Source organism: Microcaecilia unicolor, chromosome 10 (genome assembly GCF_901765095.1).
Source record: "Microcaecilia unicolor chromosome 10, aMicUni1.1, whole genome shotgun sequence".
Taxonomy (NCBI): domain Eukaryota; kingdom Metazoa; phylum Chordata; class Amphibia; order Gymnophiona; family Siphonopidae; genus Microcaecilia; species Microcaecilia unicolor.
The window spans coordinates 179,795,133-179,821,421 of NC_044040.1; the positions used below are offsets into that span (position 1 = coordinate 179,795,133).

Genomic DNA, 26,289 nt, shown 5'->3' on the forward strand with positions numbered 1-26,289 from the left:
ATAATAGCTCCCTTTCCTTTTGGGTTGAGCCCTAGTTGAAGCTGCTAGGACTTGAAGCACAGCAGTCCCTAGGAGGGAGTGGATAGCAGACATGAGGCAGAGGAAGAGACAGGAGAGAAACCAGGCACAGAACAAATCTAAGATGACAGGGCAAGGAAGAGTGCAAGAACCTGCAGAATTCATTAATGACAGACTAGCTGAGGTCAAACACCAGTTATCAACCGAGAACAAGGCACTGAGAGCTCCACCAGACCAATGTGATGTCAGAGAAGACACAGTTCCAGTATATGTAGGGAACCAATCAGCCCAAGGAGTCTAGGAAGGAACCAATCAGGTAGTGCCACCCCATAGGGCAGAGACAGGCAGAGTATAAAAACTGGAGGGGGGGGGGGGGGGGGGGGGGAGGTCCTTTTACTAAGGTGCGCTGAAAAATTGCCTGTGGTAGTGTAGACGCATGTTTTGGGCATGCACAGAATTATTTTTTAGCGTACCTACAAAAAAATGCCCTTTTTTTTGCCGAAAATGGACGTGCGCAATGAAAACTGCCGTGCATCCATTTTGGGTCCGAGACCTTACTGCAAGCCATTGACCTAGCGGTAAGATCTCGCACGGTAACCGGACGGTAATGGTCTACAGGCGTCATATTCCACTTGCCGCGCGTCAGAAAATAAAAAAATATTTTTCAGATGTGCGTAGCGGACGAGCGCCAAAATTGAAATTAACGCAAGGGCCATGTGATAACCGGGCAGTAACTCCAATTTGGCACGCGTTGGGCACACTTAGCTGCTTACGCAGCTTAGTTACAGGGCCCCTGGATGAGGCTGAGTGAGCTCACCTCCTATTTAGGGCCTGGGACCCAGAAGGTAAGTGCATGACAGAAATAAAACCAAATATTTCATATAATCCGGAGCGTGGAGACAAAGCATGGAAAATGACTATCACTACCTTAAATCACACGCACCAGAAAACTAGCAACAAATGGAGTGCTTCCAAATGCAGGGTAATGTAGTTGCGATGACAATTCACTAAAAGGCGTGCCACAGAATTCTGCATCAGGGCAAGATTTGAGTTTTATGAAGCTATATCAATACAGCCACTTCTGAATTCTCATCCCCCGTAATCTCACCACACTCATACCTTTACTCACAGAAAATGTATACCAAATGTTTTCCTGTTATTATATATTGCCCCTTTTTGTTTCCGTTATTTCCTTCCAATGTTTCAGTGCTCTTTTCCGTTATTATATTCCTTAACGATACTTTGACTTTGTCTCGCATAACTCATCACAATGTAATCCATAACCGAGTTGTAACAAATTTCCATGATTCATAATATATTGTAAGCCACACTGAACCCGCAAAACGGTGGGAAAATGTGGGATACAAATGCAATAAATAAATAAATAAATGCAAGCAAGCAATAACAGTATTCCAAGTTCCTCAAGACCAACAACCATAACACAGTGCAAAAATCTTGTAGAGACAAAATGCATTTTAAGCACCAAACCAGGCACAGTTTATAAAATGAAGACTGAACCAGGGTCTTCACCCGAGCACACAGTAACAGTCTCAAGCCTAGCCATACTCCTGGTCCTCACTGCAGAACACAACTACTTAGCAGACCAGGCCCATGACCTACCCAAAGCAGCTCAGTCTTACATTGAAATTAAGTGCTCAGTTGCACCATATAGTACCAGAAAAAAAAAAAAGCAGTTTTAAAAAGCATAGATAAATCGGGAAAGAGGGTGAATCTGTGTGTCCTCATCAACTCACTGCATTAATCACAACTAAAAAAAACAACACTTTGAACTCTTCAACTACGACTTTTGTGGTCTGCATGCATTCACGTCAGAGATTTCTGGTTGCTTCAAGTCCTGCTAGGATGTGGTGTTCCTTCATCACATTTACTTTCTTTTAATAAAATGTTTACAAGCGCTTTTAAATCTTTCCCAATACACACAGCTGAGGGCCGAGTAAAAGCCAAAGCAGCTTAACGGCACAAAACTTTCCATGTCATCGCAAAATGGAGCAAGGAACACACATGTTTTTAATTTATTGTACAGACCAGGCCTCAGACCTGAAATACTTAAGTCTGTGCCTTGAGATGGCATAGCTTCAAAGAAATCCTTTTTTTTTTTTTTCCAATTCCAACAGCATTCACAAAAACAAAGCTAAGACGACAGACAGGCACAGACTTTTTCAAAATATATTCTGAGTTTAAAGGTTTTACACTGACTGCTGCCAAAGGGTGGTTTAATTTGCTCTCCAGATTCCATTTTTCCTGTTATATCTGGGAGGATGTGGGCACGAAAGGCCAGGATCACCGATGGGAAAGAATCATTCCCGCAGAATATGCTTGGCTAAATGTCAGACCTCAGCTTGGCTTGGTGGTTTCAGAGAGAGAACTCCCATAAAAATATTAGATTGGACAGTGTTTTTTTGCTCAGCCCGGCGGGACCAACAACCCATCCTCTCCTGCAACCTGATGTAGGGTTAGCGGCAATTCTTCACCCTGAAAGAAGCGGGTTGGAGCAAACCTCACCATTGGAAGCGTTGGGGAAGACTGCTGCTGTTGGTTTAACTCCACAGCGTTTTCCGGAGGGGACCCAGCGACTCCTGGACATGGCACTGTTGGAAGCTAAGGAGAAAGGAATTTACACAGCTTATACTTTCTGATGACGTTGCTCTCTGTGCTACTGCTCTTCAGCCATTGGTGAGACCACAGGAGAAATCACTGGATTCAATAATGGACAGCCCTTGAAACTCTGTATAAGGTTTGCACTTCTTTTGTTTCAGTTCCCTTAAATAATGCTGTGCAAATCAGAGAAGTTAAAAGTTGTGTTGAAACCATTGCAACTAAACAAACTCGGCTGGAAGCTGAGGTGACCAAGTTACAGGAGAATCAGGCTCAGTTTGCTTCATCGAAAGGTGGAAAATCTGGAAAATTCAGTGATAAATTTACACCAAAGAATACTTAATTTTCCATAGTCAAGATTTATTTCACCTAGGGACATGCTTCATAGATTTCTAAAGGAGACTTAAGTATCCGGAGAATTCTTTCTCACCTGTTCAAAAACTATACTATATCCTGACTATTCCATCAAAGTCAGGAGAAGTGCAGGAAAAGCAGGAGGAGCAGCCTTTACAGGACGTATCATCAGATAGCTTGGATGTTTCTACGTTGATTGAGCAGATGGTGAAAGAAATTAAAATGAGAGCTACAGCCCTGGTTTCATTTGTGTTTTTACAAGACAAAGATGCCTTGTTGAGGTTTATCTTCAGAAAGCTCAGCCCACCTTTCTAGGTGGAAAAGTTCAGATTTTTCCCCGATGCTTCAAAATAGACCCAGGAAAGGAGGAAGAAGTTTACAGGAATGAGACAAGAAGCGTTATCATTGGGAGCTCATTTCCAGCTCCAATTTCCCTGTAAATGTTTTCTTCTTTTTAAAGATAAGAAATATGTATACTTTGAACCTCTTCAATTGCGCAGTTTTTTGTTTTTTTTTTTTTAACTCCCAGGGTAGCTCAGGCTTTATTCCAGTTGTTTAGCTGACCAAGAAATAGTTATGGAAAGGTTAACCTGTCTTTCCTTGTTTTCTTTTTCTTTAATCCAACTTCCCTTGGAATACTATCTTGGATCCTGTTTTTGTCTACTTAGCCAAGTTTATTCTTGTAATTTTCTTTTTCTTTTTTTTTTTTTTTTTTTAATATATTTTTATTGAAACACAGAAGTACAAAAACAGCACAGCACACCATAAGGTACAAATCAATGCGCAAATAAAGAAAACACAACTAAGTGCACTGGACCAATGTGTGATTAGGAACTCGTAAACAGCAACTAACATAATTTGACAACCGATTTCTTCTTTAATGTTCTCTTGATGTTTTAAGTATGTATCTTGGTGATTTTTCTCTCAAAGATGTATTTTTGTCTTTGTAAAATTAATCGCATAAAATAAAAAATAAAAATAAGTCTGCTGCCAACAATTAGTTTGCTAGAGAAACGTTCTCGTGAAAAACAAATCCATGAAAAGAAACTTCTAAAGGGATGGGAAGAGATGGAAAGAACACAAGGATGCCAAGGATGGACCACCTCACAGAGTGAGATTTATTTTTTGCGGTACAGCTCACACCTCTTTCAGTAGTAGTTCAAGGTACAGTAGGGTAGTACTCTGTCCCCATACAGAATGGAGGGTCACACAGAGCAGCACTGGGATTTGAACCAGAATTTCCTGGTTGCTCGCCCGCTGCTCTGGTCACTAGGCTACCCCTCCACTCCAAAGAGTGAGCTTTTTCAGAAGGTGTGTCTGGGGTTTACAACAAGAAACATCTAAGGCCCCAATATTCAAAATTATTTAAAAGGCCAGGAGCTGAAACTGGCTATTTTGTGGGCGCTCTGGGGGGGGGGGGGGGGGGTCAGCACTTAACCGGCTTCAACTGCTTTCCGTCACAGGGCCGGCCAAAGTTCAATGGGGCGTTGGCAGTGTATCGAAGGCAGGACGGGGGGCGTGGTTAAGAGATGGCCGGCCTCGGCCGATAATGGAAAAAAAAAAGCCAGCCCTGACGAGCATTTGGCCGACTTTACTTGGTCCCTTTTTGTTCACGACCAAGCCTCGAAAAGGTGCCCGAACTGACCAGATGACCACCGGAGGGAATCGGGGATCACCTCCCCTTACTCCCCCAGTGGTCACCAACCCCTTCCCACCCAAAAACAAAAATTAATAAGCCTCTATGCCAGTCTCAAATGTCATACCCAGCTCCATCACAGCAGTATGTCAGTCCCTGGAGCAGTTTTTAGTGGGTGCAGTGCACTTCAGGCAGGCGGACCCAGGCCCATCCCCCCCCCCCCACCTGTTACACTTGTGGTGGTAAATGGGAGCCCTCCAAAACCCACCCGAAACCCACTGTACCCACATGTAGATGCCCCCCATTACCCTTTAAGGGCTATGGTAGTGTTATACAGTTGTGGGTAGTGGGTTTTGGGGGGGCTCAGCACCCAAGGTAAGGGAGCTATGCACCTGGGAGCAATTTGTGAAGTCCACTGCAGTGCCCCCTAGGGTGCCCGGTTGGTGTCCTGGCATGTGAGGGGGACCAGTGCACTACAAATACTGGCTTCTCCCACGACCAAATGCCTTGGATTTGGCCGGGTTTGAGATGGCCGGCATTAGTTTCCATTATTGGCGAAAACCAATGCCGGCCATCTCTAAGGGCGGACCAAATGTTGAGATTTGGCTGGCCCCGACCGTATTATTGTAACGAAAGCTGGCCGGCCATCTTGTTTCGATAATACAGTCAGGTACGCTGCTTGACGGGGCCGGCCTTAGAGATGGCCGCCGCCGTTCGATTATGCCCCTCCACATAAACAGGATCATATAAAATGCATTCCTATCTTTATGTGGTTCTTCATAGCTGGTTAAGTGCCGAATAAATATCACACTTAATTGGCAATGTTTTCGTCGGCTCTGTATACCCAGAAATTCAATGCCAGAGCCCAGATATGGCCCAACATTGAATTTCCAGGTATAATGCCAGCGTGGCAGTCAGCAAAACACCGACTGCCACCAGCTAAATACCGGGACTTAAGTGTCGTATTGCTTTGCATAATTAGTAACTAAATAGAATGGTGCAGGCTGGGTAGTTTCCGACAAGCCACACTGACCTAGAAAGTTGTTTGGGTCACAGCATCACTAGGTTTGGTAGATACTTAGATTATTACAAAGTTTGAAGGCAAAACATGAAATGGGGGGGGGGGGGGGGGGAGGAGGAGAGGGGCACAGTTGAGTTTTGAATTGAATATGGGTTCTTGTGTAAGTTCATCTACCAAAGATGGTACAGAAACACTGGGGTAACCTGCACAAAGTGGTTACTACAATCTCAAGCAGCAGTGCTGTAGCCGCACCAAGCATTCAAGAGATAACTTCATGGCATGGTCATGGTTTGAAAGCCCAACAGTGAGCAAGAGGCAACCTGATGCTTCAGATTAACAGCTTGGCTGTGTGAATTATTATACGATTCTTATAAGAATCAAAGAGGACGAGGACAAGGCCTGAAATGGCTCACTGGTGGGAGAGGTAAAGGCCAGCATTGCAATACATTCTGTATATGTTTGAGACAGATATTGGGGGGGGGGGCAGTGGTAGAAAAAGGGCTGAGTAGCTAAAGGATACAGGGGAAGAGGGAGGAGAGCATCTGGGGATTTTTAAGGTCATCTACCCCAAAAAGTAGTAAAATAGAAGATAGGCCAACTGGGTTTTAGCTGCCATTTTTGACTGTGTAAGAGAGGTCGGCCCTAACAAAAAGGAAGCACGGAAAAGAAGCAGCGGTGCAGTTTTTTTTTTTTACTGGTACAGCAACAGGTAGTATCACAAATATATAGCAAAGAAGGAACAAGTGATTCTCATTTTCAGTATATGCAGGCAAATGGGAAAGCTATGCAGTTAAGCTGCTTCATTCTGGGTTTGAAAAAAAAAAAAAAAACACCCAATCAAACCTAACTAATTTCTAATTTTCAGGTGACTCAGAGGTCCAGTGTCAGCACAGGCTCGGGAGTTTGACCCTCCCTTTATCATAGACAGATGAATACTGCTGGAAAGTCATAAAGCAGGTGAAAACTCTGGAGTGATTACAAGAAGCAGCTGTCTACAGCTGACTCAGTTATTCTGGAGCCTAAGGGTGTGATGGCGGATACAAGGCCAGAGAGAGCACAGCATTTCAGGGTTAAAAATAAAGGCATACCATGCAGTTGTGAGGACTCGAACCATGTCGCATTACAACTTCGATTTAAAGGTGAAGACCAACAGGAAGTAGGAAAACAGTGAGATATAACAATGTGCCACTAGGGGGCCTCAAAATAAATTAATATCTGTAATACACAGCTCCAGTTAGGGTTCCAACCATGTCTGGTCTTCACAGAAACCAACCTATGTGCATTAATCTAGTTTTATTTATTTTGAAAAATGTATTTCCAGTGGTTTTCAAACTCCACTTGCCCAGGTGAACTGGTAGTCTGCCCACTCTTATCTCAAATAATGGTATGCATGGGTATCAAGAAATCATGTACTTTTACCCAGGTAGAAAGGAGGCAGATTCGAGGACAGGGATTAGTCAGGAAAGACAATACACATTTTGCACAAAGAAAAAAAAATACCTGCAGGTACTTGTTCCCAGAGCAGTTTGTAAAGCAAACATATGTGGGTATTTCCACTTTGAAAATTGGCATAAAGCCTGTGGCTAAAAATACCCATGGACTTTACACCAATGCAAGCATCTTTGAGAACTGTCCCATTCACAATTATTCATTCTGGTTCTCCTGAAAATGAGAAATGTCTGCAAGACTAGACAGCTGGAACTGGGCACTTCTCTCTTCAGATGAAGTCTTGTGTGAGTGAAAGTGCCCTGCACACTAGTGAATTTGTTGGGCCAGCTTCTCTTAGATACACACAAACACACCATCTTCCCTTACATACACACCTAAACATAAACACACACCAGCTTCCTTTACACCTACACATAACACACACTCATACCAGCTTCCCTTATATACACACATAAACACCTACAAAGACACACACCAGCTTCCCTTACAAACATACCTACACACACAGAACACAAATCTGCTAAACATGTAACATTGGTCCTAAATAGAGGAACCAGAACAATTCATCATTGTACAAAAAATCTGCAAATACAGTGTAGATTACCGGCACCCAGAAGCATGCATGTCTGTAAAGACAAACCTACTGAGCTAAACTTTTAGTGGGGTGATATCTTAAGTCTATTCAACAGTGATAAACATACAGTGCCACTGCTGAATATAAACAGATATCTTATCAATATAAAAACTATAACTGCTATTTCTGCAGCAGCATTTATACATTTAATTTATATGGACAGTGGATGAATATCGCCACTACTGTGTATGCTTTTTGTCTGCTCCCAGATCACTCCACATCCCACCCAAATTTCGAATTCCTAATTTTGGCTGTACAGTAATTTATAAAGCCACGTGAGCCATTCCACAGGCCAAAAATTTATTTAAAAATACTTACACGCCCCTCCAAAGGGACACCACCTTGTAGTGGTGGAGGGGCTTCTGTGTTTCAATGACTCAGAGGGCTATGCTGAAGGGTTACCCATATCAGACAGGCCTCTGAGGAGAAACCAAAGTGTGTCCAAAACTGGGAGAGTGGTAAGATGGCAACCTGAAGTTCGTATGCCCAACGGCCCAGCTGCCCTCTGAAGTTTCGCCTTCTTTACATAAATTTCCTCTCTGCAATTGCAGTTACCTTAACTGAGAGGAAGGGAACAACCGGCGGTCAGCCGCCGATGGCCAGTGTTTTGTCCCCTGAGCAGCAAGTGCGGGACTGCTGCGCAATAAACTGCCCACAGATGAAAGGGTTGGCGAGACCTTTGATTAGCTCCGGTGAAGAAGCGTCGACGCTCTTGGACCTGGAAAAAAACAACTCCATCGCTCCCGAATTATTCAACCACCATGTACAAAGGAGTAGAGGAGTGAGTTAGAGGCATATGCTGAAACGGAGGACTTTTACAGCAGAACCCGAATCGGCGGAACCACACCTAAACACCCAAGAGAAATCAACTTGGAGTTTTTGGCTCCCGTGGAGGTTACATTGTATACCATCTGGAAGGCGCTTCGGACCTAACGGTGGCAGTAAATAATTTTGTTTCAGATATAATTTTATTAGAGAGTTACATGGACACTTTAACTGAACCCTTTGAGAGTGAAAAAATGATATAACACGTGCAAGAAGTGGCTATGATTTTGAAAATGATAATAGACCAGAAACTTGAATAATAAAATGAATATTATTATAGATGATTAATATCGAGATTATTGTTTTTCCCAGAGTTCCGGGTATGACTCCTAAAGTTTTCCTCAGAAATATTTCCTCAATTATTAATTTAAAAGGAGTGAAGCCTGTGAAAACTGGGATTACTTTAATCAGTGGGCTTTGAATTAGAGACTTAAGTATATGTATTGTTAAATAACTTCTGGTTTTTAAAAGAGAAAGAATGTAATCAGATGTATTATTTCTAACTAATATTGGACAATAAGTATGCTTTCAATGAAATGATTTGACTTTACACTGTATTGGCCTTGAAGAAGCCAACCAGATGATCAATGTGGAATAATGAATTAGACGAGTAATATCTGGGGATAATCAGGTTAATACCACGTTTTTTTTTCTGTTTATTGTTTAATTGATCTTGTCTTGTTTCACTCTCCCTATTTAGTGGTCTAAGGAAGAGAATATAATTACCTGACTGAAATAATTCCTATATATTACTTTCTCTGTATTTCCAACAAGTTGTTTTATTGCTTGTAAAAATTTAAATGGCTATAAATAAAAAATTTAAAAAAAATAAAAAAATAAAAGTACTTACACGATTGGCACCCATTGCCAGATATATACGTTTTTTTTAAACGTTGACCCGATTCCATAACATCAGGCTTTCTTGTGTGTTTTTTAGGATTTCTTTAGCATATCGTACTACTGTCTAAGGACTGCTAGTGATGGAATATAAATGTTTCAAATAAATAAATGTGTTTCTCATGGAATGCTTTAGGGTCTCACTATTTTCTCCTCTGTATTATCTTTCAGCTGCACATGGGCAGAAACCTGAGCACATTAGATTGGCATAAACACACACAAATGCGTACACAGAAAAATCAGACACACAAGTGAAAGCTACAATCATAGGCCTCCAGGCTTACCTAATGGTACCATCAGATCCCAATGCACAAAAGGTGTTGAAATATGAAAGAAAACTTCCAGTTCCATCATTAAACCTGGACAAACACTTTGACGAGTAGAAAGAATGGTTGAAAATCCATCGGCACCAAAAAGAAAGGAAGCAATAGAATTTGTGAAGAAAGAGAAAAAGCGTCAAAGAATTGGATCAGCGGGGGAGAAACAACAAGTGGCAAAAGTAGAAGTACAGCAGGAAATACAAAATGTTACTCCAGGGACCCTTCGTGGATCAACAACGGACACAAATGGACGCGACTGGTTAAGGAGAGGTGAATTGAAAGCTAAGGATGAGCGATTGATAGTTGCAGCCCAAGACAGCAAATTATGGACAAGATGGTTTACAGCAAGCACTGAAAAAACCTATGCAGCAGACATTTGTAGATTCTGTAAGAAAGAGCTAGAAACACTCAACTCGTGGCAGGTTGCAAAGTGCTGACGGCAGAAAGCTTTTATACAGAAAGGCACAACAAGGTGTTGTGTTTCACTCATTGGAAACTCTGTAAGCATTACATCAGTGTATGGAAAACCACTGGGAGCATGATATAACAGAAAAAAAACCACACCAGAATGGCATTGATTATAGAGGTGTCGGTCTCAAGTGAATACTCAGTGAATCGCATGGAGAGAGGGAAAATCCTCTAGTATCAAGAAATGCAGTCCAAGACCAAGAAAATGTGGCACAAAGATACAGAAATATTTCCCATCATTTCGGTCGTTACAGGCTTGATCAAGAAGACCTTCCAAGCACACCTGGATAAGTTGCCTACATACATTACATCTTATAATCTCCAGAAAGAAGCTCTCTTTGGCACAATGCAAGCACAGCTTATGATCATCTAAAATTCAAAAAGAAAAAAGCAACACTGGGCCTTCAAGAGTGGGACAACAGGAGTACTTTATTAACCAAGGACCCGACACGGGCCGTGTTTCGGCGCCAAAAAGGCGCCTGCCTCAGGGGTCTATTAATAAAAACATATAAATACAAAAATAAAATATATCAAATATATCAAATAAATAGTAAAGACATCAAAACATAAATAATATTTAGAAAATAATAAAATAATAAAATATTGATATTACAAACAATTATATTAACTTAATAAATTGCGTAAAATTATATTGTTCCAACAATCATATAATATTTATGTATACAGTTTCAGTGAACTTTAAAATTTTTTATTTAAAAAAATAATAATAAATTGATATAATGTCAACAGATTAAGAATGTGGACAAACATCTAATGAAAAGATTTTAGTATGCAATTTGTGGAACAAATATTTGTGAATAAAAAATTTTTTTGATGGTATAAAAGAAATTGTTGTGTATATACCCATACATATAAAAATATGCACTCAAAACTATAATAAAAAAAGTCATATTTATATGTTTTTTCGAGAGTAAAAATTGAAAATTATATGTAAAAAAACTTTTATCATGTAGTGATTCTGATGGATGAAATGATGCAATTTGTCTAATCCCAAATTATATGGTGGTTATGACGTCATCAGTTTGATTGTCGATATATGTGTAAATAAAAATCATCATTGAAGTAGGCTTACCAATTTGTAGATGTAGTAGTTAGACAGAGTTCAAGATATAGGTGCCTACAAAATGAATATAGAGTAAATAAACAGACAAAGGTAAAAAAGTATTGTGAACCTTCATTTTTAAAGGGAAACGGCAAACCTTCATGGCCCCCTTAAAAAATGGATATGTAAAATGTAATAATAGCGGTGCCATTCTAAATATTTGGGAATACATTTTTTTAAAAAGATAGTTACAGGTGAAGCCCGATGTTTGAATGGCTTCTTATAGGTATCGTGCCTTATTTCTAGCATATATATGAAAGGGCAGAAGAAACGCCCAGGATTAGAATTGCCGATAATAGCAGTTTGAAAAAAACTTCTTACCTTGAAAGACAGCCTCAGTAACTTGTATTGATTTCGCTATCGCGTGAATGAAAAGGGCTCCGATAAAGGGGCCTTCTCCTGTTCAATCCAAAAGGGTAAATGTTGGTTTAATGTCTGATCTCTTCTATATAAAGTGAAAAAAAGGCGGCAAAGGAAAGACGCTAAAAAAGGCGTTTGTAAGAGATTGAAAGGGCGTCGTTGAGACGTAAACGTGATGACGTCATATTTTGCAGGGATGAATTTTAAAGGAGACAGAACACTTTTTAGGTTTAGACAAATTGCATCATTTCATCCATCAGAATCACTACATGATAAAAGTTTTTTTACATATAATTTTCAATTTTTACTCTCGAAAAAACATATAAATATGACTTTTTTTATTATAGTTTTGAGTGCATATTTTTATATGTATGGGTATATACACAACAATTTCTTTTATACCATCAAAAAAAATTTTTATTCACAAATATTTGTTCCACAAATTGCATACTAAAATCTTTTCATTAGATGTTTGTCCACATTCTTAATCTGTTGACATTATATCAATTTATTATTATTTTTTTAAATAAAAAATTTTAAAGTTCACTGAAACTGTATACATAAATATTATATGATTGTTGGAACAATATAATTTTACGCAATTTATTAAGTTAATATAATTGTTTGTAATATCAATATTTTATTATTTTATTATTTTCTAAATATTATTTATGTTTTGATGTCTTTACTATTTATTTGATATATTTGATATATTTTATTTTTGTATTTATATGTTTTTATTAATAGACCCCTGAGGCAGGCGCCTTTTTGGCGCCGAAACACGGCCCATGTCGGGTCCTTGGTTAATAAAGTACTCCTGTTGTCCCGCTCTTGAAGGCCCAGTGTTGCTTTTTTCTTTTTGGTTTCTCTTATTGTATACTGTATTACCCTCTCTGCCTGTACTACATCTAAAATTCAGAAAATTATTAAAGACTCACCTATTCGGAAAGGCATATCCGAATGACCCAACTTAGGTGACTCAACCCTGCAACACTTCACTATCAAAGATCGTATTGAACATTGACAAACCCTTTTACCTCCAACCCAACTTGATTGAATCTTATCGTCCCTATCCCACTATAACATTTTGTACTATTCCCATACCAGACTTGGCGAATGCCTTCATGGTATTATGTAAGCCACATTGAGCCTGCAAATGTGTGGGAAAATGTGGGATACAAATGTAACAAAATAAAAATAAATTTGAGAGGCTGAGATCATACTCCATTCATTCCTGTCACAGTATGTGCAAAACTAACCCATTTGGAGAAATTGCCCCCCCCTCCCCCCCCCCCAATGACACAAAACACAGACACACAAATGATCTCAAGAAGAGGGGGGGAAAGGACTGGAGATTGGGGAGGGGGACAGAAAAGGAGATAGGACTGAGGATTAAATAGGATGGGGGAAGGAAAATATAGAAAGATCAAGGAACTGAGCACATATATGTACACAGCCTGGCATATCTCTCTCCCTTCTCCTGTCCACCACTGCAAATCTCCTCAGATACAAAAGGTCAGTGTACAGAACACGTCTGGAAATTTCACCCACTCACTGGAGTATACTTTTCTAACCTTGTTCCACTTACTGCTATAATTTTTTCATGAGATTACCTGTGTGAGCTAGTAGGGCCGGTCTTAGGCATGGGCGACAGGGCCGGACGCACAGGGCCCCGTATCTCTAGCACGTCTGTCCTCCTGTCTCGTAACACCTCCTTGCTCAGTACTTTAATGTGCATCCACATTTCAGTAGAGAGCATCAGGCAGCCGCAGCAATTTTCATATCCTGTCAGTTGCTGCATCCCGTCCCCCTTTTGATGTCACTTCCTGCTTCCACAATGACGAGTTGCAGCAGTGAGAAGGGGCACCTGACAGGATACGAAAATCGATGCCACTGTCTGCCGCTCTCTACTGAAACGTGGTGGATGCACATCAAGGTACAGGGCGATGTGGGGTTCTGAGAGCTCTAAACCTCCTTTTAAACTCTGATGAATTATGGCTTATGGTGGCGGGCGCAGGAGGGGGGGGATGCAGGTGCAGGACACCACTGAACTGGTCTGCACAGGGCTCTGCAATTGCCGACCGGCCCTGTGAGCTAGCAGGTTAATTGGTATATCCGTAACAGGAAAAGAAAGCAGTATACAAAGCCAGCAGTTAATGTGGCATTCCAGACTTTGAAGGGCGATAACTTCTCCTGGGTAAGAGAAGCTGTGGTACCATCTCTCTTCCCACATCTCCCTTCAGCAGAGCCAGCAGTGTACCTCTCATATTTGCACCTTCCTTTGGGGCCTTCTCATTTTCCTCCCTGGAAGGACTGCAAATAAACTTCTGACAAAACACTAACACTCGTCTGGATTTCTCAGTCTCTAACAGCACCATTAATGTGCTTGCTGCCTCTGGAGTCATCTACAGGCACTGACCAATGAATTAATGCACACTCCCATTTTCTGGGTCTCTCCCCCTCCCTCCCAGTTTCAGGGTCACCCCCCCCCCCCCATCAATCCCAGTTTCTGGGTACGCTTGGCCCCCCTCCAAGTTCCAGGGTCCGGCCGCCCACCCTCCAAGTTGCAGGGGCCGCCCACCCTCCCACCCAGTTCCAAGATCATTGCCCCTCCTCTCTCTCTCTCCCTCCCTCCCAGTTCCAGGGTAGTTGCCCCCTTTCCTTCAATCCTTTCCCCTCCCCTCCAGCCACCCACCTGCAACGTTCTGAAGCTGACTCCATGGCTTCAAGCGAAGGGTTCGTAATTTTCGTCAGGTTCGTCGCTCTTTAACCATCTCTGTCGGCCATCGAGGACGTCAAAACGCGATGACATTGAGGGCAGCGGACCTATCAGAGGCGCGAGGGCAGGGCCAAGCGAGATGGTGACAGAGTGACGAACCTAACAATCCTTATGAACCCTTCACTTGAAGCCATGGAGTCAGCTTCAGAACGCTGACGGTGCCTTTTATTATAGTACAGATGTATACATATAGCTACTGAGCATTTTGTCTGTCCTACCTTAAAGGGCTTTGCTATACATAACTATTTTTCTTTTACTCAAATGCAGAGAATGTAAAGTGCTTCTCTCATTAGAGATCCTCTGGAGCTTACCCTGGAGGTTTGGCTGGGACAGTGCCAACGATCTCTGCGCCATAGGGGTAGAAGTAGCGACAGGGTGATGGTTCATCCAGCATCTGCCCTCTCTCTCCCTTCCATCCAGCATCTGCCCTCTCTCTCTCTGCCTTCCATCCAGCATCTGCCTTCTCTCTCTCTGCCTTCCATCCAGCATCTGCCTTCTATCTCTGCCCCTTACATCCACTGCCTTCCCCTTCTTTCCCTTCCATCCAGCCTGTGTCCCCTCTCTCCTTTTTACATGATGCATTCCAGCATCTCCCCCTCTCTCCATCTTTACCTCTCCTCTGTTCCTTTTCCCCATCCATATTCATTTCTTTCATTCATTTAAGTATTTATATACCACTTAGACCTAAGCGGTTTAGTTTCATTTTATAGGTACTGGGCCTGTCCCTAGTAGGCTCACATTCTAAGTAGTACACTGTTGTACCTGGGGCAATGGAGGGTTAAGTGACTTGCCCAGGGTCACATGGAGCTGCAGAGGGAATTGAACCTGGTTCCCCAGGATCTCAACTGACTGCGAACCCAGTTCCCCAGATCCACAAGCTGCTGCACTAACCATTAGGCCACTCCTCCACTCCTATCCATCTTCTGCTTTCCAGTATCTCCTGTCTATCTGACTTTTTTCTCTCTTCATGTCCACCATTATTCCCTCTGGCTCCCCTATCTATCCTGTCCATAACCTCCACGTTTCCCTGTCCCTATTCCCCCCATGTTCAGCATCTGCCCTCCGTGTCCCAATCCCTCCCCCTCTCTGTTCCCATGTTGCTGGCCCAGGGGTGACAGAGCAGGAGAGAGAAAGAAAGAAGGGGGAGCATCTCTCCCCTGCCCCATAGCACTGCATCTCACTCTCCCCCTCCCCAGATCCAGCTTATTCCCAGTCTCCCCTCCCTGTGTCCCGCTTTTCTCTCTTCTCTTCTCTTCCCACCCCTCCCCAGTGGGTCCAGCTCTCGCTTCCTCCTTCCCCTTTGGTCCAGCATCACTCTCCCTCCTCTCTCCACCCTTTTTCCCTTCCTCTGTGGTCTGGCATCGCATTGCTCTCCCTCTTCTCTCCACCCCCCTTTCCTTTCCCCTTCCCCTGTGGTCTGACATTGCTTTCCCTCTTCTCTCCACCCCCTTCCCCCTGTGGTCTGGCATCACTCTCCCTCCTCTCCACCCCCCCTTCCCCTTCGGTCTGGCATTGCATAGTCCTCTCTGCACTCCTCTTTCCCTGTAGTCTGGCATCGCTTTCCCTCCTCTCTCCACCCCCACCCCATTCTGAAGGCTTCCAAGCCTGCCGGCAGCATCAGCAAAGTTAAGCGTTGTCTTCGGCCTATCCTAGAAGCCTTCTCTGTACAGCTTCCCACGTAGGCAGAATACTATACAGAGGCGGCTTCCCAGGGGTGGCTGAAAGCAGTGCTTAGATAGCTGACAGAGGCCTGGAAGTTTAAAGACCTGCAGCGGGTGAAAGGGAGTGAAAAAAGGAGGGAGAGTGATACCACATCAGTCGGGGGAACAGGGACACCCATGGCAGCACCGCATCAGTAGGGGGAGGGAGGGAGGGGGAGATACCCATGCCAGCACCCCCTTATGATCTGCACCCGGGGTGGGCCGCTCGCACCGCCCCACCCTCGGTACACCACTGAGAACTCTTTGCCGAGGTCCATCAAAACCACAACAGATCATCTAACTTTCCGGAAATCACTGAAGACCACGTTATTCAGAAGTTCCTTCCCTGCGGGCTCTCCCAGTGACTCCACTGCTGGAAACACACTGACCTAAAGACATTTGGACATCTCCCCCTTCCCTCACAGTTTGCGCTCTATCTCCATCCATTCCTATTCTTCCCCATTATATCTTGTAGGTTTGCTGTATTAGTTTCATTTTACTACATTGGCGCCTGGCTCTGTGGTGCATTGTAAGCCACATTGAGCCTGACATTGTTGGGAAACTGTGGGGTACAAATGAGATAATAAATAAATAAATACAATGAATATGCATGAGATAGATTTGCATAGAATGGGAGTAGTACATGCAAATCTATCTAATGCATATTCATTGTGGGTGTTCTTAAAACCTGACTGGCTAAGTGTGTCCCAAGGGCTGGGTTGAGAACCCTTGAGCTAGACTGTTGATCCCCCCCACCTCGTTTCACCCCAATGCTATACAGACAGTGCCAGGGTAGTCAGTAAAAATTCACAGACAAGGCATTTATACGTTTAGCACCTGCCATATAGGGGTAGGTTCAGTAAAGGGCACCGGGATACAGGGCACTAAGCCAGCCAGGTTTTTAGGATATTCACAATGAATGTCAACGTAAGTTCTTGTATCCCACCAACTCCCACAAGAGTGGTTCAAAGCGGGTAACAAAATACAGAAATAAATTAACTGAAAACTTTTTAAAAAGATTAACCAAAAACGTATTTAAACAAGTGAGTTTTCAAATTTTTACCAAGAAAAAAAACAGTTAAGAAATACAAGAATGCAAAACAGGTGGAAAGTATAACCAAAAATGAGGGGCTTGATAAGACAGTCCTCAAGGAATCATTTAAACCTAAATCCAGAAAAAGAAGGTAAAAACATGCATGCAAATCACTCATATGAATATTCATTGTGGATATCCTGAAACCTGACTGGCTAGGGTGCCTCTAGGATCAGGTTTGGGAACCAGTGAAATCTGACATGCGTGAACATCCCAAGTGCCTCACTGTTTTATAAAAACACACTTCCAGAAAGGGGTATTTCACATCTTGTGTTTAGTACCTGAAACCCAGCACAAGCCCAAAACATAGGATGGGACAGGCCAGATTCAAGCACTTCCGAGACAGTGTGTGCACATAACTATTTTTTTTTTTACTCAAATGCAGAGAATGTAAAGTGCTTCTCTCATTAGAGATCCTCTGGAGCTTACCCTGGAGGTTTGGCTGGGACAGTGCCAACGATCTCTGCGCCATAGGGGTAGAAGTAGCGACAGGGTGATGGTTCATATGAGGCATGGGCTGAGCCATCATCTTTCGAGGGTCTTGCCATGTGGTACTCTGATCAATATGACTGCAAAACAAGAGAAGGATGAAAAACTGATTAATTACTGAACTAGAAACATCAAGCAGCAGGACTTCTTCACAGAAAGGGTGGTGATAGAACGGCCTCCTGGTGCAAGTGGTGGAGACAAAAACAGTATCTGAATTTAAGAGAGCTTGGAATAAGTACATAAGATCTCTAAGGGAGTGATAAGGAGAGTATATGGCATGGATGGGCAGACTGGATAGGCTATATGGTCTTTACCTGCCTACATTTTTCTCCATTTCATCTGAAATGCAAACGTAGAATTAAGGTTTCCATCTGGAAAACATGTTTCTCCTGTTTTATTTATTTATTTATTAGGATTTATTTACCGCCTTTTTGAAGGAATTCACTCAAGGCAATGTACAGTAAGAATAGATCAAACATAAGCAATAGGCAATTAGAGCAGTAAAAATATTTGAACAATACAAAGTATGGCATGGTATACTACTTGCAATGTCTGCTGAAAAACTCAGGTATCATCCAGTATCCCAGGCACTTTGTGGTACCTGCTATATTTATTCTAACCACTCAAGCAACTGTACTGTCAAAAAAGGAGGCTCTCGACATGTCTTCTTCAACGCAATTCTAACAATGTACCAGTGGGGTGACTCTAAACTACCAACAGCCCCTCTATGTTTAAAAGTGTAATCATTTGGTGAGTTTGTTTGCCTTCTAGTTTCATGCAACCTCATTCAGCTCACTGAAGGTTAAGGTAGACATACCTGAGGTACCAATATCTATAAGGTGGGTATGCTATGAAGGTGACTACCCCTACATTACCACGCAACACTGGGATCCTAGGAACCAGCAGGATTACAAATATTTTACACATACCATAAACATACCAATCGCGATTTGAAAGTGCAACACCACTCCGTGAAAAATTACACTGGCTCCCTATTAAAGAGCGAATACACTTCAAAGTACACACACTGATCCACAAGATCCTCCATGGAGAATCCCCTAGCTACATGACCAAACTAATCGATCTCCCGAACAGGAATGGGTCCAAATCCTCTCGCACATATCTCAATCTTCACCTCCCCAATTGCAAAGGCCTCAAATACAAAATCTACTACGCTTCCAACTTCTCCGTTATAGGCAGTCAACTCTGGAACGCCATACCAAAATACATCCGAGCAACCAACGAACTCCTACCCTTCCGGAAGCTGCTGAAAACATACCTCTTCAAACAAGCCTATCCGAGCGACCCAACTTAATTTACTAACCCACACCACTAACATTAACCATACCTCTATCCTTCCCCCGTCTCTTCATCCTATCATTCTCTACACAACTTGTTATCTCTATCATACTTTGTATCCATACACTACGTTACATATTTCGTAACCATACTTTGTGCTACCGTGTTTCCTCGAAAATAAGACACTGTCTTATATTAATTTTTGCCCCCAAAAATGCGCTAGGTCTTATTTTCAGGGGCTGTCTTATTTTTCGGGGAAACATCGGGGTTGGATCGGGGTTGGCCCGCCCGCCCTCCGTCGCTCCCGGAACTACCCTTAAACGCCTCCTTTCACCTTCACAGCAAGCAGCAGCAGGGCAGGCCACTCCTTCCTTCCGTGTCCCGCCCTCGCCTGATGTAACATCCGCGAGGGCGGGGCATGGAAGGAAGAAGAGGTCTGCCCTGCTGCTGCTTGCTGCGAAGGTGAAAGGAGGCGTTTAAGGTTAGTTCCAGGAGCGACGGAGGGTGGGCCCGGCAACCTCGGGTGGGGGGGGGGCGGCCTTGTCCGGCTCTCGGCAGCCCTGCTTTCAAACAAAAATTTGCTAGGTCTTACTTTCGGGGGAGGCCTTATATCTACCAATTCAAGAAAACCTCTACTAGGTCTTATTTTCGGGGGATGTCTTACTTTCGGGGAAACAGGGTATATACTATGTAACCATACATTGTGTTATCTCTGTAATACCTTGTATCCATGCTTTGTAAGCCGCACCGAACCTATTGAGCGGGAAAGAGCGGGGTATAAATGCTACAAATAAATAAATAATAAATAAATAAATACCAAGATTTTTCCCATAGGTATAGGAAACTCTGTCAGTACTTGCAGTCTGCATCACCTACTGGCATAATCATGCAGCAGAATGAAAGTAGGTTACCTTGTTAAAAAATTAAGGAACTCATTTACATGCTAACATACATTTAACCAGTGATTCTCAACCCAGTCCTCAGGGCACAACCAAGCCAGTCAGGTTTTCAGGTTACTTACAATGACTAGGCATGAGATAAATTTGCACGCACTACCTCCACTGTATGCAAATCTAAAATACTCATTATGGAAATCCTGAAAACCTGACCGGCTGGTGTGTCCTCAGGACTGGATTGAAAACCCCTGCGTTAATGTAATTTAATGCACATTAAATAACACAAGGCTCATTATTTTCTATGGAGCCTTTTTTACTAAACAGATGTCTAACCCAAATTAAGAAACAAAAAGCACCAAGGGCCTTCAAAAGAAGGGGGAAATAAAGTCTTTAATCATATACATTGATAAAGCAATACTTAAGTGGACCCGACACGGTCCGTGTTTCGGCGCCCAGCGCCTGCCTCAGAGGTCGCAAGAGATAGCTGACAACATAAAACAATACAATTTTAAGAAGCGATATACTGAAATGCTGTTTGGTCCCCTTCACACAAAATGGAAAGTTATTCGATTCAACAAATGCAGTCCTTCAGTCACGGACTCAATCTGTGACTGAAGGACTGCGTTTGTTGAATCGAATAACTTTGAAGGGGACCAAACAGCATTGCTGTATATCGCCTCTTAAAATTGTATTGTTTTCACAACACTATCGCATGTTGTCAGCTATCTCTTGCAACCCCTGAGGCACACGGACCGTGTCGGGTCCACTTAAGTATTGCTTTATCAACGTATATGATTAAAGACTTTATTTCCCACTTTTATTTGAAGGCCCTTGGTGCTTTTTGTTTTTGTTTCTTGGCTTTTTTGTGCTTTGCTCCCTCTCTCTGTTATAACCCAAATTAATGCAGGTTAACTTGATAACACAAGGTGGCAAATGATGTTCTAAATTTGTTCAAGAGAATCAAGAGAACTAGTTGGGTAGAGACATTGGAGGTAAAGCCCATCATGCAGAGGCAGACTGCAGCTATGGGGGAGGGGGGAGAATGATTTTCAAAAAAAGTCATTTATCCATGCAGATAGTTATTTAGCCAGGAAAAAGGGCTCTTTTTTTTTTTTTTCTAATTGCCCATCCTTTATATAGTTTCTGCATTTTCATGGATGCACTCCATGGGGCAGAGTTAGGCAAGGAGGCAACACCACACGTAGTAGGGCTTCTTTTACAAAGCCGCACTAGCGATTCCTGCATGGCAAATAAGAGGAAGCCCACTGGAATTGAATGGGTTTCCTCTCATTTGCCACACCAAGAACCGGTAGCGCGGCTTTGAAAAAGAGGCCCATAGTTCAGAATTTTCAAAACTACATGTTTTGTTGTGACTGGGAAATGCAAAACGTTGGTGAAAATCATGGGCAATTTTCAAAGGGAAAAATTATACTCATACATCCCCTTTCAGAACAGCTGCAAAATATATGGTTAAAAGGGATCTGCATTTTTCCACTCAGTTCTCAAAAGTGCACCCTGATATACAGGAGCACTTCTCACCCCTTACAAGACTTCACTTGTATTATTTGGCCTGAGGAATTGTAAAACCTTCCCAATTTAAAAACAGGTGGTGATGACCAACACAATCAAAGCATGGGATAAGGCCCAATTGAAAAGAATTGACAGAAGTTAAGGGGAGTCTTACGACACTGAATTAAGAAGAATATTATTATTATTTGTTACATTTGTACCCCACATTTTCCCACCTTTTTGCAGGCTCAATGTGGCTTACATATAACCGTTAACGGCGTTAGCTGATTCCGGTCTGAACAAATACATAGTATGAATGAATACAAAGTGATATTCTAGTAGAATGAGGTACATGTATGGTAGGTACAATTGGGGGGAACTTAGGGAAGGAAAGGGGGAAGAAGAGTCAGGTAATGTCCGTTACGGTCTTTGGTTACATTGTGTCGCAAGTGTCCAGCGTCAGCGTGCACAGGAGGAACAAGAAGAAAGAAGAGCAGGGGGCAGGCAGCAAACGCGGCTGTGCTGGAGACCACGCTGAAGAAGGCTTCGGCTGGCGGGGGTTGGGGACCACCGCCAGCAAAGGTATTTGTTTGTGAGGGGGTGAGGAGGCGAGGCGTGGCGGTGAGGAGGCGAGGCGGTGGAGGGGGCGGGGGGGCAGCACTCAAAATGTGCCCCCAACCTCGGGCTCTGGCCCCCCCCTCCCACCTTGAGTTCTGGCTACGCCCCTGGCTTAAATGTTAGTATTCTACAGCGAATGCTACATACCTGTAGAAGGTATTCTCCGAGGACAGCAGGCTGATTGTTCTCACTGATGGGTGACGTCCACGGCAGCCCCTCCAATCGGAAACTTCACTAGCAAAGTCCTTTGCTAGCCCTCGCGCGCCCGCGCGCACCGCGCATGCGCGGCCGTCTTCCCGCCCGAAACCGGCTCGAGCCGGCCAGTCCAGTATGTAGCAAGACAATACACTTCAAGGGAAGACACAACTCCAAAGGGGAGGCGGGCGGGTTTGTGAGAACAATCAGCCTGCTGTCCTCGGAGAATACCTTCTACAGGTATGTAGCATTCGCTTTCTCCGAGGACAAGCAGGCTGCTTGTTCTCACTGATGGGGTATCCCTAGCCCCCAGGCTCACTCAAAACAACAACATTGGTCAATTGGGCCTCGCAACGGCGAGGACATAACTGAGATTGACCTAAAAAATTTACCAACTAACTGAGAGTGTAGCCTGGAACAGAACAAACAGGGCCCTCGGGGGGTGGAGTTGGATCCTAAAGCCCAAACAGGTTCTGAAGAACTGACTGCCCGAACCGACTGTCACGTCGGGTATCCTGCTGCAGGCAGTAATGAGATGTGAATGTGTGGACAGATGACCACGTCGCAGCTTTGCAAATTTCCTCCATGGTGGCTGACTTCAAGTGGGCTACCGACGCTGCCATGGCTCTAACATTATGAGCCGTGACATGACCCTCAAGAGCCAGCCCAGCCTGGGCGTAAGTGAAGGAAATGCAATCTGCTAGCCAATTGGATATGGTGCGTTTCCCTACAGCCACTCCCCTCTTGTTGGGATCAAAAGAAACAAACAATTGGGCGGACTGTCTGTGGGGCTGTGTCCGCTCCAGATAGAAGGCCAATGCTCTCTTGCAGTCCAATGTGTGCAGCTGACGTTCAGCAGGGCAGGAATGAGGACGGGGAAAGAATGTTGGCAAGACAATTGACTGGTTCAGATGGAACTCCGACACAACCTTTGGCAGAAACTTAGGGTGAGTGCGGAGGACTACTCTGTTGTGATGAAATTTGGTGTAAGGGGCCTGGGCTACCAGGGCCTGAAGCTCACTGACTCTACGAGCCGAGGTAACTGCCACCAAGAAAATGACCTTCCAGGTCAAGTACTTCGGATGGCAGGAATTCAGTGGCTCGAAAGGAGGTTTCATCAGCTGGGTGAGAACGACATTGAGATCCCATGACACTGTAGGAGGCTTGACAGGGGGCTTTGACAAAAGCAAACCTCTCATGAAGCGAACAACTAAAGGCTGTCCTGAGATCGGCTTACCTTCCACTTGGTAATGGTATGCACTGATTGCACTAAGGTGAACCCTTACGGAGTTGGTCTTCAGACCAGACTCAGACAAGTGGAGAAGGTATTCAAGCAGGGTCTGTGTAGGACAAGAGCGAGGATCTAGGGCCTTGCTGTCACACCAGACGGCAAACCTCCTCCAATGAAAGAAGTAACTTCTCTTAGTGGAGTCTTTCCTGGAAGCAAGCAAGATGCGGGAGACACCCTCTGGCAGACCCAAAGAGGCAAAGTCTACGCCCTCAACATCCAGGCCGTGAGAGCCAGGGACTGGAGGTTGGGATGCAGCAGAGCCCCTTCGTCCTGCGTGATGAGGGTCGGAAAACACTCCAATCTCCACGGTTCTTCGGAGGATAACTCCAGAAGAAGAGGGAACCAGATCTGACGCGGCCAAAAGGGAGCAATCAGAATCATGGTGCCTCGGTCTTGCTTGAGTTTCAACAAAGTCTTCCCCACCAGAGGAATGGGAGGATAAGCATACAGCAGACCTTCCCCCCAATCCAGGAGGAAGGCATCCGACGCCAGTCTGCCGTGGGCCTGAAGCCTGGAACAGAACTGAGGGACCTTGTGGTTCACTTGAGATGCGAAGAGATCCACCAGGGGGGTGCCCCACGCCTGGAAGATCTGTCGCACCACACGGGAATTGAGCGACCACTCGTGAGGTTGCATAATCCTGCTCAACCTGTCGGCCAGACTGTTGTTTACGCCTGCCAGATATGTGGCTTGGAGCACCATGCCTTGACGGCGAGCCCAGAGCCACATGCTGACGGCTTCCTGACACAGGGGGCGAGATCCGGTGCCCCCCTGCTTGTTGACATAGTACATGGCAACCTGATTGTCTGTCTGAATTTGGATAATTTGGTGGGACAGCCGATCTCTGAAAGCCTTCAGAGCGTTCCAGATCGCTCGCAACTCCAGAAGATTGATCTGTAGATCGCTTTCTTGGAGGGACCACCTTCCTTGGGTGTGAAGCCCATCGACATGAGCTCCCCATCCCAGGAGAGACGCATCCGTGGTCAGCACTTTTTGAGGCTGAGGAATTTGGAAGGGACGTCCCAGAGTCAAATTGGAGCAAATCGTCCACCAATACAGGGATTCGAGAAAACTCGTGGACAGGTGGATCACGTCCTCTAGACCCCCGGCGGCCTGATACCACTGGGAGGCTAGGGTCCATTGAGCAGATCTCATGTGAAGGCGGGCCATGGGAGTCACATGAACTGTGGAAGCCATGTGGCCCAGCAATCTCAACATCTGCCGAGCTGTGATCTGCTGGGACGCTCTCACCTGCGAGACGAGGGACAACAAGTTGTTGGCCCTCGCCTCTGGGAGATAGGCGCGAGCCGTCCGAGAATCCAGCAGGGCTCCGATGAATTCGAGTTTCTGCACTGGGAGAAGATGGGACTTTGGGTAATTTATCACAAACCCCAGTAGCTCCAGGAGGCGAATAGTCATCTGCATGGACTGCAGGGCTCCTGCCTCGGATGTGTTCTTCACCAGCCAATCGTCGAGATATGGGAACACGTGCACCCCCAGCCTGCGAAGCGCCGCTGCTACCACAGCTAGGCACTTTGTGAACACCCTGGGCGCAGAGGCGAGCCCAAAGGGTAGCACACAGTACTGGAAGTGGCGTGCGCCCAGATGAAATCGCAGATACTGTCTGTGAGCTGGCAGTATCGGGATGTGTGTGTAGGCATCCTTCAAGTCCAGAGAGCATAGCCAATCGTTTTGCTGAATCATGGGGAGAAGGGTGCCCAGGGAAAGCATCCTGAACTTTTCTTTTACGAGATATTTGTTCAGGGCCCTTAGGTCTAGGATGGGACGCATCCCCCCTGTTTTCTTTTCCACAAGGAAGTACCTGGAATAGAACCCCAGCCCTTCTTGCCCGGATGGCACGGGCTCGACCGCATTGGCGCTGAGAAGGGCGGAGAGTTCCTCTGCAAGTACCTGCTTGTGCTGGAAGCTGTAGGACTGAGCTCCCGGTGGACAATTTGGAGGTTGAGAGGCCAAATTGAGGGTGTATCCTTGCCGGACTATTTGGAGAACCCACTGATCGGAGGTTATAAGAGGCCACCTTTGGTGAAAAGCTTTCAACCTCCCTCCGACAGGCAGGTCGCCCGGCACTGACACTTGGATGTCGGCTATGCTCTGCTGGAGCCAGTCAAAAGCTCGCCCCTTGCTTTTGCTGGGGAGCCGCGGGGCCTTGCTGATTCGCACGCTGCTGACGAGAGCGAGCGCGCTGGGGCTTAGCCTGGGCCGCAGGCTGTCGGGAAGGAGGATTGTACCTACGCTTGCCAGAAGTATAGGGAACAGTCTTCCTTCCCCCGAAAAATCGTCTACCTGTAGAGGTAGAAGCTGAAGGCTGCCGGCGGGCGAACTTGTCGAATGCGGTGTCCCGCTGGTGGAGAGACTCTACCACCTGCTCGACTTTTTCGCCAAAAATGTTATCCGCACGGCAAGGCAAGTCCGTAATCCGCTGCTGGACTCTATTCTCCAGGTCGGCGGCACGCAGCCATGAGAGCCTGCGCATCACCACACCTTGAGCAGCGGCCCTGGACGCAACATCAAAAGTGTCATAAACTCCTCTGGCCAGGAATTTTCTGCACGCCTTCAGCTGCCTGACCACCTCCTGAAAAGGCTTGGCTTGCTCAGGGGGAAGAGCATCAACCAAGCCCGCCAACTGCCGCACATTATTCCGCATGTGTATGCTCGTGTAGAGCTGGTAAGACTGGATC

At 44.6% G+C, this 26,289-nt stretch overlaps 1 protein-coding gene across 3 annotated transcripts in view; it reads right to left on the minus strand.

Moving 5' to 3' along the window:
- Positions 1-26,289, minus strand: part of WWTR1 (WW domain containing transcription regulator 1) — a 199,231-nt gene that overhangs the window by 66,260 nt on the left and 106,682 nt on the right. The window contains exons 2-3 of one of the 3 annotated variants that reach the window (XM_030215722.1): positions 17,793-17,862; positions 14,812-14,881 (exon numbers count right to left, since the gene is read on the minus strand). In XM_030215722.1, coding sequence (XP_030071582.1) covers positions 14,812-14,881; positions 17,793-17,862 — 140 coding nt within the window. Of the gene's footprint in view, positions 1-14,811; positions 14,882-17,722; positions 17,863-26,289 lie in introns of all 3 variants that reach the window. The other 2 variants (XM_030215721.1, XM_030215723.1) reach the window with 2 other exon arrangements.